The sequence below is a fragment of the Rhipicephalus microplus genome, chromosome 1 (genome assembly GCF_043290135.1).
Source record: "Rhipicephalus microplus isolate Deutch F79 chromosome 1, USDA_Rmic, whole genome shotgun sequence".
Taxonomy (NCBI): domain Eukaryota; kingdom Metazoa; phylum Arthropoda; class Arachnida; order Ixodida; family Ixodidae; genus Rhipicephalus; species Rhipicephalus microplus.
In genome coordinates, this window is record NC_134700.1 from 198,560,720 (window position 1) to 198,576,629 (window position 15,910).

The 15,910-nt window shown below is 46.5% G+C and overlaps 1 protein-coding gene across 1 annotated transcript in view; it reads right to left on the bottom strand.

Moving 5' to 3' along the window:
* Positions 1-401: 401 nt before the first annotated feature.
* nolo (ADAMTS-like no long nerve cord) overlaps positions 402-15,910 on the bottom strand; it is a 285,907-nt gene continuing 270,398 nt past the window's right edge. Inside the window, exons 16-23 of the mRNA XM_075889771.1 lie at positions 15,639-15,832; positions 11,467-11,591; positions 10,324-10,474; positions 8,802-8,962; positions 5,808-5,960; positions 4,013-4,195; positions 1,371-1,521; positions 402-779 (exon numbers count right to left, since the gene is read on the bottom strand). Of these exons, the coding sequence (XP_075745886.1) occupies positions 670-779; positions 1,371-1,521; positions 4,013-4,195; positions 5,808-5,960; positions 8,802-8,962; positions 10,324-10,474; positions 11,467-11,591; positions 15,639-15,832 (1,228 nt within the window). The 3' untranslated portion in view covers positions 402-669. The remainder of the gene's footprint in view (positions 780-1,370; positions 1,522-4,012; positions 4,196-5,807; positions 5,961-8,801; positions 8,963-10,323; positions 10,475-11,466; positions 11,592-15,638; positions 15,833-15,910) is intronic.

Consider the following 15,910-nt stretch of genomic DNA (forward strand, 5'->3'; position numbering starts at 1 on the left):
TTTCAGCTTGTGACACTAACATTGCTACAAGGTGAACAACGGTATACTCATTCGGTGCGAAACGTGTTAATGTCTACAGCACGGTGCAGCAAAAGTGGCACACTGCGCCGTAGAATCTCTCCTTCAGCTCAATCATGGCGAGACGGTGTAGGGTGCACAGAGGGGAGTGAAGGCCCATGTGTCGATCATAATTTCGGGCATTGCGTCATTACGACGTCATCCGCACGTGAAGGCCAGAAAAACAGCGACACGAGATCCTTCGCCCCAGGCAACAGTTTATACTGCGCGTTTCATCGCTGTCTCGTACCGCTGGCTGCATAAACCGCGTTCTGAAACTTGTACACTGACTGTGACACATCCTACACAACTTATCGCAGGAAAAACACACTGGAAAAACCCTTCCACGAAACATCGCCTCACCAACGCAACATACACCTCAGCTGGTTTCATCATCATCTGCCGGTGATCAGCTCGACCAACGAAACAAAATCAAACATACGCGACGAAGACATTGCCGCATCTGTTGGTCTCGGTGGTTGACCAAGCGGTGTCTAGCGGCGACGTTTTGGACAACTGCTCCTTCGTCTGGACCAGGGTCGCTGGCGCAGTGGGTCAGCCATCGATGCGTGGCAGTCGTCCAGAGATGGGGACCGGCAGAAGGAGAAGCTTCTAGCTGCGCTCACAGGTGGCGCAACAAAGATCGTGGTAGTTCTTCATGTGACACATGCGAAACTGGCGGATCATTTGGCAGTTGCGCGAGTGATCTTCGCAGTTTTGTCCTGCTTGTGAAGGGTGGGAGGAAGAACACGGGAGGAAAAGGGAAGAACAGTTAAGTCAGAGGCCAGCGGTACACGATCACAAGCGCACTCTCGAGAGAAAGGGACCATTGACAGCTTATTCTTGCGAGAGGCATCGCTAGTTCCAAATGTATATTGCTCCATTTTCGAACGCTCACAAAGGCTCCTAACGCATTCGACAAGCCTTCCATCATGTGACACACCAAATCAGTGCCCGGACTAAGGAACAACAAGGCAACAAGGTGATGAGACGATTTAGCCTATTTGCATTTAAGGTTTGAAAAATATATGCGGCTACGTGCATTTGCATCGACAAGTGATACTCGCTACGCCAAATATGAAAGAAAAAAAGGCTTTGTCACTTTCCTTTTTTTTATCCATCGTATGACAGTGAAATAACGACAATATAACACTAAAAGATGCTTCATTAATGGCGTGAAATGAGGTATTTCTTTTAAGTATCCTTTAAAAGGAGTAACTGTTTCAGAATGTCCGCTACTCTTTTGCTCCCTTTACGCAACTCTCGATACATGGTACGGTGGCTCGGCCGGCGAAGTGATGTGTTTCACTCACTGGCTGCGTCACACGGTGGAGCCTCGCAGCCTTGGAGCACCTCTGGTCGGTCGTGATTGCGACACGAATCCCCGGCGGGCTTGTCGGTGCCGTACCACACGCAGCGCAGAATACGCGTTCGAAAGCCGCTCTCCCCGCAAGTCGCTGTGCACTGGAAAAAAACAAGGCGGTGATAAGGCTGACGGAGAGATGTAGAACGGTAGCTTAGGAAATATTGTATCGACACGTACACTCGCCGCAAGTCGAACGATGACGAATGGATGGACGCAACACAAGCGCTAGTCGAATTCAACATACCACGACGCATAATGTGAAGTGTAGTCAGGGCCGTAGCCAGGGGGTGGCACACCGGGCCCATGTCCCCCCGTCCCCAAAATGTTTTAGATGCGGAGCATCTAATACTCGAGGCTTGTAGTGCGGCGCCGTCCGCAAGCTTCCTCCTCCTTCTTCCACCATCTGTGCATCCCTTCCTCCTCTACACACCGCGCGCGCTTCACTCCTCCACCATCTGTGCACCCTTCCTCCTCTACACACCGCGTGCGCTTCTCCTCTTCACGAACATTCGCTAGCTGTATAATGTAGCGCGCATGCGCCGTCACGCTTCGAGAACATCGGCAGCTGACGCGCGCGCATGCGCCGTCACGCTTCGAGAACATCGGCAGCTGACGCGCGCGCATGCGCCGTTGCGCTTCTCCCCCTTCTCGAACATTCGACAGCTGACAGTGCATGCGCCGTCGCGCTGTATATATACTCAAGGTCGGCGCTCGCTCGCTCAGTTGCCGCTCGTCGGTTGGTTTGTACGGCGCGTCGACGTCGAAGGTCGCGGTGAAATGAATTCCAACGAATCCACAAACACAGGTCGCGGTGAAATGAATTCCAACGAATCCACAAACACAATGATCGACGTCCCTTCGACCAGCGCTGCCCTTTCGCATACGTGTGTACGTGTTCACTCATTTAACACCCCCTCCTACAACCACGTTAACCAATTTAGCCATCGACCCAAGTAAGTCGCAATTTAACACCCCATTTCACAACCACGTTAACCAATTTAGCCATCGACCCAAGTAAGTCGCACTTTAACACCCCGGTAATCAATTATATGCTCCGCATCCTCCTCAGTGTTCCCCCGAGGGAAGCTGCGGGCAATTTTTTTACCATAGCATGGAGAGCGAAAAATGGCCATTTCAAGGGGGTTCCTCTCCCTAAATTAAAGAGGTGCCCTGGTGCCCCCCCCCAAAAAAAATTACAGCATATCCACGAGGTGAATGATCACGAGTGGGGCGAAACGTACGGACTCACGGACGCATGGACGGACACACGGAAGCACGGACAGACTGATGGACGCTTCGCCCCACTCATCATTATTCACTCCGTGGATATGCTGCGACACCGTTTTTATTGACATGCAATATACAACTGGCTACTCCGACGGCTACGATGACACGGGACATATGACCTACGGCGTGAGGGGCTTCGCCCGTAAAAACTTTTCTGGCTACACCCCTCCTCGGAATACAGAATAGATTACACTGAGTGCGTCTAACTTGTGCACGGTTGAAGAAAGGCAATGCAGCTCTCAGCAATAAAAGAAGGCTTCTTACACTGAGTGCGTTTAACTTGGGCACGGCTGAAGAAAGGCAACGCAGCTCTCAGCAATAAAAGAAGGCTTCTTACACTGAGTGCGTCTAACTTGTGCACGGTTGAAGAAAGGCAATGCAGCTCTCAGCAATAAAAGAAGGCTTCTTACAATGAGTGCGTCTAACTTGGGCACGGCTGAAGAAAGGCAACGCAGCTCTCAGCAATAAAAGAAGGCTACAAGGTGTTGTCTTCATCTACGTTGACTTGAGCCGCGATGGCCTTATTACGATGTCATCTCATTTGTGCAAATATGGCATTCATGTACAGTACTCTCCGATTCAAATGGGACGTATAAATTTTATTGCAAGGGCTGGTATTTCTCAAGATAACCCTGTGAAGCTGCGGCGAAACTGGTATGTAAGAAAATGTTGGCACTAACCTACGCGTTCCAGACGAGATTACGCTTATACAACTCGAACTGAAGACGGCAGATACAAAACCACGTGCGTTACTTCGCCCTCAATTGTTCTATTTCAATCTGTGTGCATACCATACGTTAGAGTATGTCATTGTGTTGAGCTATATTCGTTGATTTTTTTTTGCGTACTGCTGTTTTTCAAAAACTACAACTCATTTTCCGCATGTCAGCAGTTTAAGTTAGCATCCAGAGGTCCTTCTTTCAACGAAAGAACGGTAAGCGTCCACTTTTTTTTTTTGCTAGCACCCCGAAGGCAGTAATAAAGCCGCCAGTAATGATAATAAGCACCAATATGTGCGCCGCGTTTGAGATTCTATTTAAACTGTGAGGAAATCATGTGCAGGCACGTCACATAGAAAAAACTTATCATACGAGCTCTGTGCTTAAATCTTCCAAATTCTTTCACAAAGTATTAGGGTCGATGATTTTTGTCACCTGCGTCAATCGCGGATGATAACTAATCTAGGACGAGTTGGAGTTGGTCGAAAGTCTCCTTATCGAAACGGCGGCTGTCTACGGAAATATCTCTCGTTTCTGCACTGTTACCCGCTTAAAGATCGACGTTGCTGAAGAGCTTGTTTACCTCGGACCACTCGCCGACCTTCCATACTCCTCTGCAGAGGTCACTGAAGCACTCTTGCTGATCCTGAGGCCTAATTGTGAAATCACAGTGATCGTCGTCGACGATGGTGCCGTTGGCCAGTCGACAATTCACCGGCCGCTCCTGAACTGCGCGGCTGAGGCCCAGGCAGTGTCCTTTTGTGCACTGCACGCCAAACAAAACATTACCTCCTTGCTCTAGTACAAGGATCCCGGTAACATTTAGCTCTGGAAGTACAATTCAGTCACATCGACAAAAAAAAAAAGTTAAAAAGAACCACGTGGCCCCTGATGCTTTCGTTCAAGTCGGCTCAAAGGTGAAAGCCATGCTGTTCTTTTTTTTTATTTGACGGTAATGATTCCGCTCATGCTTGCTGCACCCTACGTGGTCCTGCCCTGCCTCCGAGATCGCAGCCGCTGCAAGCGTTCAGAACTTTATGCGGCTTTGCAGTGCTTCCGGGATCAGGCGACTTTTTAAGCTAGCGACAATGTCACGTGATGACGGCATTAGGTGAGGTCACCTTGTGTGACTTTCTAGTGACATAATCATGACGTCACAATAACAAAACAAGTTTCGATTGCCTATGACATCATGCTGGCGTCTTCACATGATGAGTATTTGTGAATCACTTCATGATGACGCCACCGACGGGGACTTTTCGTATTTCATGAAACCTTTTAGGATTTCGTCCTGAATTATTTCACCTTGACAAAAGGGCAATTTGCGACACTATACGCGGCGAGATTGGGCTATAGGTGGCAGAACCGTCCCGCGCAAGTTTGGATAGGCCGTTGGCGTCGCGTGTACAAATATATGTAGCAGCGCTTCGTTGTGTATGGTGTGAGCCGATTGTCGGCGAATAAAATGCATTGACTACAGTTTACCGGTAATGTCTACGCTCTTTTCTACTGAAACGGTGCACGAAGCCTATGCAACGTTACCATCACCCGCGAGTAAAGCGCATTCTGTCATTCATAGGGATGCTTGCCGTGGGTGACCCTGTTCACGCTTTCGCACTAAATCAAGCCTTTGCTGTGTTGTTTGTACGTGGTTAGCTTGTGTTCCGGCTGCTACACACTGCTGTAGCGTGACTGAACTACTTATTTACATCTTTGCCACCTGGATAGTAGAAACAAGACAGAAAGAAAGATCGTAGAATGCCCGCATACCTGTGTGATTAGTTCAGTACCACCGTTCGCACCTTATAGGCATGTGATTTTTTTTTCTCTCATTCAGTTGACCAAAAATGTGGGACAGTCGATAAGTCTAACCAGGAAAGCTTAGTGGCTGACTACGCCTTGCGCTACACTTCGTTTACCACGTGTACGTACATGTTCATGCACCAGTAAAAATATAAAAATCTTATATAAGAGTTCAACAGAAATCTTTCATCAATGGATCACGTACGTCGTTTCAGGCAAACGTAAAAACAGTCACACTCGCGCTTACATGACCGAGCAAAGCACACTTTGAGAACGTGCCTGACGTACGTGCACATAGAAACACGACATGGCTCGCAGACGACTCAAGGAGCAATCCACACTTCACCGTTTTGGCCATTTGCCGCCAGGTGGCGACTCTGCTCGATCTCGCGATTGATATTCTAAGATATGTCATGCTAGCAACGTTAAGCCTGCTTTGGCTCTCCTTTTATGCCACCACCTAGCTACAGCTCTTACTGAAACCAGGTTCTGCGAAGGTTGTCGTGTTCAGTAGAAAACAAATTAAAAACACACTGAGTGGTTAGTCATGGTAGCTGTTTCATCGTGAAACTCACCTCCGTCCAGAGACCCGCCACCCAACGTGGACAGCTGTCTGTTCCGCAGCTCTGAATTATCAGCGGTGCATCCATGCCAGCATCGACGCATAGCGTGTTGTCCACGGTCTTTGATACGTTGTGCAGGCGGACCATGCACTGTGCCACACGCACCTGTGGCGGAACGTATGAACCAGCTGACATACAGATATCCAATTTGCGGCCTCTGTACCCGCTTTTCATTCACAACAATACCAAGATAATTTCTAATATTGTTCATCGCAGTGGTAAACTTGTCACCGTGCACGGGTCCGGACTGAAAGTTCACGGGTTCGATTTCGGTCGGGGCGGTCTCATTTCAATTGAGGCAAAACGCTAGAAACCCGTGTACTGTGCTAAATACGCAGTACGAGGTCCTCAAGCATTTCATGCTGTTTGGTGCCGAAATTTCAGGGGTTATCAAATAAGGTGTGCTTCATAATCAGATCATGGCTTCGGCCCGTAAAACCTCTGCAATTGCCACCGTAAACCATAATAAGTCTGGAAAAAAAAAAGCAGTCCACATCTTGCTACGAGGGGAACTCGAGTAAATGCGTCGCAGAGTGGTGGGGCATCGCGTGAACGATGCGTGATTGGGTATGCTTTGGGAATGCTTAATGGTTATTTCGCCTTTATTATTCTTATTTAGTGAACGAAGACGAAGTGTTGCCTTCAACGAGTGGTGGGACGCCGATGTTGGGTTGTGTCCCACTACTGGTTGAAGGTACTGTTGCTTCCATCGCATCTACTCGAGTCAAGCAAAGCGTCGATCAAGCGAAAGCCAAGTAGAGACGCCCTTCCGAACGTGCAAACCACCGCTTATATACACACCGCCCACGTTCGAGAAAGTGGAATACGATTCGCTCGGAGGATTTCAAGCTGGACGGTTGTGCCCTCGCGATCTCCGACTTCAGCGTAGCTCCCGCCGACTGGTTCGCCCTCCGCGGTCTCCTGATGCCGTGCAGCTCTCGCATTGTGGCACCCCGCCCTTGGACTGCTTCGACCGGATCCCCACTTTCCTATCTCCTTCTTTTTTCCTCTCGTTGGCTGGCGGCTTCTTCTCCGTCTATTTTCCTTCTATTCTTTTTATCCCTCCTTCCTTCTCCCTATATCTTTTATTCCCCATATCCCATTCCTCTGCTGACCTGTTGAGGTGTCCTCGTAAGGAGAGACAGTTACGGGTCGGCACCTTTCCTTTTCTTTTCTTCTGATATAACCACTTATATAAGTGGAATATGGGGGGGTGGTCTGACCCTCCCCTGCGCATGCTCTGCTTGCTGAACGCCCGGTGGTGTCTTATCTTATGATGGCTCCTGGAGCGACAGATTTGCGGGTGTCTTCCTAGGCCGGCACGAGATGCGAAACGCGAGGATCCGGGGGGGGGGGGGGGGGGCGGACAGCGCCTCCATCGCCGAAGTGTGACATTGTGCTACTAATAAATGCTCAGCATTTAAAATGATGCGTGGCGTAACGGCATTGACAACATACCTCATTGTGAAATTCCACATCCACGATACTAGCCTCAGCAAACAGATATCACACTAATCTTTGAAGGATTTGTTGCAGCGGCTTAGCGTGATGGAGAAGTTCCCAAGACAGTTTGAAGCCTAGATATATATGTATATTTCAGATGCGAAGCAGCTCTTTGACTAGCCTGTGTAATGCTGTCCCTCCATGCGACCGTACGAACGCGCATCAACGCGCTCCCCTCGCTGCATGTGTTGGAGCGGTTCCAAGTATGCAACGCCGCATCTGCGTGTTGACATCACGCTCCCCTCTCAGTGCACGCTGACGTCATTCTTTCCATTGCCTGTCGCACGCTCGCCGCAGCGGCCGCAGCTGCCGCTTCGTCCGTTCGCCCACAACATATGTTACTACCGCGACCGCCGCTCACTACACCGCCGACTCGTCGGTTCACGCGCAATAATCCTGGCGCGTGCCTATATAACGTACGCGTTGAAACATGTCTTATGGGTCACCTTTCTCTCGCTGCGCCTTCTCCACCACTCGCAACGCTCGAGCGCACATCGAGTGGTAACTCTTTCGGCTCGTTTATCTGCGGTGAAGATGACGCTGGAAGACGACGCTGCTTCGCCCACCGAAACATCCGCTGAAGTGATTAGGCCTAACCCAGCCGTCGCTCTAAAGAAACGAGAAGACCTACGCCAGCCATCGCTTCAAACGAATCTTCGCAACACCCGCGTTAGCGCGATTCAACCCGTGACGCCAGCCATGCACAACACTGCTGCTTCGCATCCCATGAGGGTTCCCATTCAAAAGATGGTGCGAATTTTTGGTCTTATAACTTTGCTTGCTTATTTTGATTAACAACTAGTTGATATATACAGGGGGAACTCGACAGGCAATCTTGCCTCGAAGTTGCTGCGTCGAACAAGACAGAACCACTTGTTTAAACGTTGACTCTAATGAATTCCGCTGTTGAGGGACTGTTCATCTCCTCAAGCTGCTACCTTTTCCTGAACTTCTTTCCCATTATGTTCATATCTAGCCAACGATACAGCCATGGCTCGGCTACCAAGCTTTTTGACATTCATTTATACACAAATAACTGTTTTATTCCAAAAAGTTATTGCTTCATCGATACGGAGTAATTCGACCCAATATTACTGCATCTGTAGCACAGTATTGACATACCTCCTCTATTTCTTCCCATCTCTGCGCAATGACAAATGTTGTAATGCTTCACAGCTAAGTTATGCCTATTGTGGCAAAGCATGCTTGCTGTGGCCACTTGGGGGTGTTCGCTGTTAGTAGCTGAATAGGTATGACGGGCAATTTTTAGTAAATCTCACTGTATTCGCAGCGAGGTACATCTATTGTGCGCCAGCTGGACGAACTGCTAGGTGTTGATATAAAAAAGATACCCGAAGTTTAATTTAGCTACTACTCACGTTACGGTCACTACTCTCTAGCAACAACGATGAGGTAGCGTCTCCGTACGTGCCCACAATTTACCTGCAATCCGCCACCTCCGCAAGTCTGCGAGCAGAGAGACCAAGGCGTCGTCTCCCACTCGAACAGCAAGCTGTCCGCATTGCCTCGGCCAAGGACGTAGCTGTTGTGCATTAGAGCGTCGTCGTCATCCTCAGATGCGAGGGTCTCTGGCTTCACTTGGTCTGCAAGTTTCAAATAGTGTAAAACGAGATGATGTGACAATAAGGTTACAGTTCACGTTATAGGTATTTACATTTGTCTACAAACGAGCTCCATTGGATCGGACGTATTAAGTGCGCATGGCTCAGTGAATTATAAAAGATACCACCATAGGTTTTGACTGTTCATTATTGGCAGTACTCTATACAATGAAAAGAACAAAACAAAACGGCGACCTTCATCAAGTCCGTTTCGATAACTCCTTAAAATGTGTATTGAGCCTTGTCTCTCGCTATCTGAAAATCTAGTCATTTGGGCAACTTAATTTTCACCGCCAGAAAAAAAAAAACATTGAATATTATAGAAAGAAATAAAATTGTTACATGAGCAACACTAGCAGCTAACACTTTTTATCATCTAACATGACGTACGTTAACAAAACTGCGGCGTAGGGATGCGCGAACACAACGAAGTGCCGGTCGTGCTGTCTATCACTTTGAAAAGACTGATTGGTGTGAGCCCAGCAGGTCTGAGCTTTCTGCTGATCCCTCTCAGCGTAGGGTGCACGCATCCCGTCCCTCCATGTAGGTAATTTCTGCAGCAGCCGTGTGAACCCCCCCCCCCCCTCCTCCCAACCCTTGCGACATCGCTCCAGTGCTGGACCAACGTAGTAACGTTGCGTTGGACGTCCGCGCTACGGAAGACTTCCGGTGTGTTTTCTATTCGCTTAATCTACGGTCGTCGGCTGCCCTCGTACACTTTCACTCGAATATGAGAAACACGACATGCGGGGTGATGTTATCGTACTTGGGCTTCAAACGGAACATCGCGTTGACGGCAACGGTAAAAGTGTGCCTGGAGTATTCATATAATAAGTTACCAAGAAATGTCTGATGTGCCATTCATACGTTTTTTTTTTTTAATAATGCGTGCGATGCTTTTCTATAAAAGATGTCATGCCATTATACGCTCGCAATTCATGACGTGAGAATGAGCAACGTATGACGAAATATAGGGAAACGTATGCAAGGTAGATAGTTATTATTATTTTGAAAGGTATGCAGTCACTGTAGTATCTATAGGTGTGCGAACAATGTTTGCCGTAATAGCCACAAGGACAATATACACACAATATACCTTGCCATTTTTTCTGTTTGCTTTGCATTGTTCACGGCACATAATTATGATTAGATTTTTGTTAATTCGTATATGAATGCGTGCATTTACCAATAGCGGTAAAAGAAAAATAATAGTGACTGTTTATCAGTGCTTTTAGAATACTTAGAACCCATAGAAAGAGCACTAAGTACCAAACTGTAAGGCATAATCACACGGCAGGATTGTTCCTGGCAGAGCAACATTAATAGCCGATTTCCCCGCTTACTGGTTCCTCCACCGAGTCTTTTGTGGAAGTCAGAGAGCAGCGTTTGGATGCTCGGGATGGGGGAGCCGCCATGGTGGCTCGCCGCTCCCGACCGAGCCGTTGGGTCCTCCAGCGTACCTTTGACCTCGTGGATCGCCTGGCCCTCGCGGACCTGCAAATCATTGGGCCAAGTCATTTCAGCCAAAAAAAAAAAGAAAGAAATGTTCGCTCTTTAGCTGCCCATAAATTGTTCTTGCATCAGTATACCGAATTCCCCTCGCGAGTACTTGCGCGAACGAAGCTTTGTGAGGTTCCTCGCGCTCAAGTAAAAGAAAAAAATTCACAAATCGCCGCAGTGCAAAACCAACAAAAAGACACTTATATTTCTTTGCACATTCTTCGCATCGCAAGCCTGACAGCCGAATCATTATCAATAGCATGCAAATGTAATGCGTTGTGGAGTCGACGATGGTCGACTCACCGCGCCAGGGGCAGCCGGCGAGTAGAGTTCGTTCCTGCTAGAAACATAAACCTATGCCGTTCGCGTGTCTCGTCTCACAAACGGAGGCGTATGCGCGGGCACAGGAAGGAACCAGCTGGGGATCGTCCCAGTGGGGCTCCCCTATCGTAAGCGCAAGAGTCAACCGCACGTGACCCACTCCAAGGTCCATGAGAGAGTCGTTGCTCTCTATCACTGCCTTGAAGAGTGCACACAGCAAACTCGTTAGTACCTCACTGGTGGTTAGAAGTATTTGAGGTGGTTAACACATGGGCGAGGGCAAGACTGTGTATATGAGGCCTTACAATGGTGGGTATTAGCTCATGTACGCGAGCATCTATGACGGTCTCCAAGTTTGCTTATTTCGTATTCTGCGTTGTCCTTTACTTTCTTCTATTTGCCTGTGCAGATGGTATTATGTCACTAGTAGTTGTAACATTAAATATTTGCTTCGGGTTTCTATAGCTATCTTCATTTTTTCTCGGTACACTACGATCGCTTCGAGAGAACATGGCGTTCCTGACCCGAGCATTGAGTGTTCGAAGTTGAAAATGCGCTTTTCGACTTTGAAATGGAATGAATGGTCAGGCACGGAAACAAATATATCAGCTAGCACATTGCACAAGCGAGATTACACGCATCACGGCAATAAAGGAAATACCTACCTTGGATCCCTTCTTGTTCTTGGTGTCATCGACACCATTAATGTAGGTGGGTAAATCAACTCCTTTGGGGCGTTTCCCGCCAATTCCTCGCAGGTCTTTTGTACTGAACGTCTCTTGATCCACACCTATTTAAATGGAAAGCCACACCTATTTAAATAGTCATGCATAATATTATTACGCCTACACTGGCAAAACTATTAGCAGCGTTCACGCTAGCAGACAAATACGACGTCATTACTGCATTACAAACCACACTTTTACCCTGTAATGCTCAATGCATCATATATGCTACTTTATTGCGATACCTGTAAATTGAGATTTACGCACGCGACACAAAAGCGCTACCTTTAATGCAACCCTGTTGATGAGCTGGAGAGGGTTTCATTTTCAGATACCTCAACAAACGTACTACTAATTAATTATTTGTTGTAATATTAAAATCGTGACTAAAATTTATTTCTTTGTTTTCTCGGCAAATATGCTCACTCACTAATAATAAAAGTGCGCAAGACATTGATTTATTCAATCAATCATGATTTATTTCAGCTTCAAAGACATTCAGTGGAGCTTGGTGGGTACGGACAAAAAGCCATAGATGAGGCTTGACAGGGTCCGTACCCCCGGGCTTGGCAAACGTGGCGTACAGAGTGGCGTACAATCGTGGCGTACAAAGGCAAAAACGGGCACATAACAGTTATCTTCATTGCAACAACATAAGCGAGCTAGTGGAACTGAAAAAGGCACTGGTACAGTATACAGAGATGCACTCGTTCAAAATGAAGGGGGAGAGAGAGATTCACAGGTACATTTTATCATCATACACATGCGAATTGAGTACGCGGAAGTGTTACTTATGTTTTTCGGATATGTTAAGTAGTAGCGGTAGCTGATATTTCAACATCTGTGTTGCGTAATTGGTTCGTGGTCTTGGTAATCTCCAGACTTCACGAGTCCTCAAAATTCGCACATGTTCAGCGCGAGTTAGCGCCGACAATTCTGTGAAAAATGTGTCGTTATTTTTTATAGCCGACTTATAGCGATTGTTTAAAATTGTGTGATATAGCTCATGTACTGGGAATAAGTGCAGAGCCTTGAAAATCGGTTCCGTGTGGGCATCGTATGCGGCACTAACGATGTTACGAATGGCTTTCTTTTGAAGTTTGTGTAATTTCTGAACGTTGGTTTTGGTGGTCGTGCCCCAGACTAAGTGACAATAAGATAAGTTAGACAAAAATAGTGATTTATAAATTAACAATTTTATGTTTTGAGGCAGGACGTAACGAAACTTTGACAATATACCTACAGTTTTTGAAAGTTTATTTAAGGTGGCATTCACTTGATCTGTCCACGTCATATGCTCTTCAAAAATGACTCCCAGGCTTTTAGCAACGCGTGATAATTCTATAGTTGATGTACCTAACTTTAGACTGTTTGTGATGCCCAGTGTTTTGTTTTGAGGCCGAAATATAACAGCTTTCGTTTTAGCCGCGTTTAGGTTCAAAGAGTTGGCGATACTCCAAGTGTGAATTTTATTTAGGACGACGTTGCCTTTTTCAATGAGGTTTGAAGGGTCACGTCCTGTAATAAAAGCACTTGTATCATCTGCGTAAATGATAAATTTAGTATTAGCACAAATATTTACTATATCATTCACATATAAATTAAAGAGCAATGGGCCCAAAATGCTACCCTGAGGTACACCAGCCTTAATTGGTTTGAATTCGGATACAAAACCATTAATAGTGACTTGCTGGTGGCGATGTTTAAAGTAAGAAATTATAAGTTTTAAGAAAGTGCCTCTAAAGCCATAATGCTGCAGTTTCTCAAACAAGGAATCGTGGTTAATTGAGTCAAATGCTTTTGAGTAGTCAATGAATATGCCTAGTGTACAGAGATGATCTTCGAAAGATTGTAAGATAAGCTCCTTTTGGCGTAATAGAGCCATCTCAGTGGAGCATCCCTTCCGGAAGCCAAACTGGCAAGGCGTAATAATGCTATGCTTCGTTGAAAAACTGGACATGCGTTTATATATCAATTTCTCAATGCATTTAGAAAAGACTGGAATAATTGAAATTGGCCTGTAATTGGAGAAATTATTGATGTCACCACCCTTGAATATTACAGTTACCTTTGACATCTGTAGTTGTTTGGGAAATGTGCCAACAGAAAACATGAGGTTAATAACATGTTCCAGAATTGGTGCGATAATATCGATTACAAATTTTATAGGTCTGATTTGGAAGTCATGAACATCCGTACACATACTGTTTTTTAGTGACAAAACAGATGTTATAATTTCATGCACAGTAGTCGGACACAAGAATGCGCTTTTCTGTATCGGTGCTGTTAAATATTGAATGCAATTCGGATCGTGCTTACTATTCACAAGTGATGTGAAAAAGTCGTTGAAGGAATTCGCCAAGCGTGCATTCGTTAATTCTTCGCCGTTACTATTAATTGATAAAGTGGATTGTTCTTGGGGGTCACCGTGTAGCACAGTGTTCAATCGTTTCCACATAAGGTGTGGCTTGTAATTGTTCTTCATGTCACGGACCAGATACTATGGGCGAGTAAAAATAATGATTCTGGCTAAGCAGTAAATGCATTATGAGTGCATCGATGCACAATATGCACAGACTTCTACTATCGCCATCACTCATTTGCCACTTGATTTCTCTCACATCGTAGCTGGCAAACACTCATACTGTATGTATTCTTTTGTACAGCTCCCTGGCGTCCACAAATATGTATTAAGTTATCACGGTCATAAGCTTTAGAGTGAACTTAAGCAGCCAGTGCACCTATAGCGTAACTACTTATGCCTCTTATTTTTTCTGAGCGTGCACAAAGTGGCTTTGTTTATGTGAAAAATGGCTCTTTGGAGGCTTCATTATGCTGTACCACTGCCGTCCTAGGTATTTTACGCATAGAGTTGTACTAAAGTAACACTTCTAACAAAGATGTGATACGCAATCATTTCAAGGCAATCTACATGTTTCCACACCAAGTATGTGTAATTCATGAACTTTCTCGTGAACAAGCGACGCTGTTGTACCGCATAAGAACCCGCTCCGCATACACCCTGGCCTGGTCATTCAAGACTGGGAGATACGCTTTCCCGTTTTGTGCCTTCTGCGGTGACATCGGGGATATTGAACATTTCATTTGGCTTTGCCCACAGTTTGATGTGCAAAGAGCAGTGATGATCCGCACCTTGCGAAAGGCTGTCATAGGCACCGGACAGTTGGTGACGTCATTTTTTCTGAAGGACCCGCGGCAACTACTAGGAGGAACGTGCAACGAATTTTGTTGGTCTTCCTGCGAGATACTGGGCTGTCTGACGCGGGGTGACGATTTCTAAATTCAGGAGATGCTCAGGCAGAACAATTGCCAGCCATGCAGGCCAGGCTAACCCCGCATGCTGCAACACCACCACCACCACCACCATACGTGAAATTTTTCATTTCTTAAATTTATGCTTGTATATGACCAACATAACAGTTGAACTAGACGTTCCCACTGCAAGAATCTTTATCATTTAGTGCATTTCAAGAAAGCAGACACGTGTCTCAAAAAAAAAAACGATTAGACGCAGATAAGCGTTTCTCGCTATCACTCTTGTGGAAACGTTTGCCACTGCGGTAACCACCATAGTGTTTTTTTTTTTGTATTGCAGACATATATTTCAGTGAATACATCCGGAGTTATGATGCGTAATCTAGCCAAGAAGGAACTACTTCTTAGAGTAATTTAAAGTGAAGATTCATTTTCTATAGAGAAAATATTGAAAAACTTAGTCTAAATTATTAAAAAGATGGACCTGAGCCGGGCAAGAAGAGAGAATACCAGACAGCTAAAGGTTTGAGGCTGGATTCCAATAGAAGGCAAGCTCATGAGGGGTAGGCTGGAAATTAAGGGGGAAGATGAGATTAAGAAGGAAGGAAGAGATAACATGGTCGTAGCAAGCACAAGACAGGGCTATACTTGGAGTAATAAGGGAAAGGCCTCATACAGTAGTAGTTAGGATGATGATGATGATGATGATGATGATGAGTGCTTTCAATAAGCTCTTGAAGCACGCACTGTGTGTGCGCTGGTGTGTCCTTGCAGCGCCTGCTATACAACGTTGAAGACATTTTGGGTGTGCATATTCGTTACCGACATGCAAGTACCTTTGGCCGGAGACTCCGAGGCGAGCGGCTTGACGGAGAGTATGAGTTGCCCCGTCGAGGCCCCCGTCGAGCAGACGTAGACGCCCGAGTCATCGAAGTCCATCTTGCGGATCCGCAGCGCCCCCTTTCTCGAGACGGCGATGCGACGCGAGGATGCCTTCACGGGCGCGCCGTCCTTCAGCCACTTCACTCGGCTGCGCAAGGCGTGAGGTGAAGGAACGAAACAAGAAGACAGCGTGTTTATTGAGGCTAGCTGGTACAGCTTAAGAAAA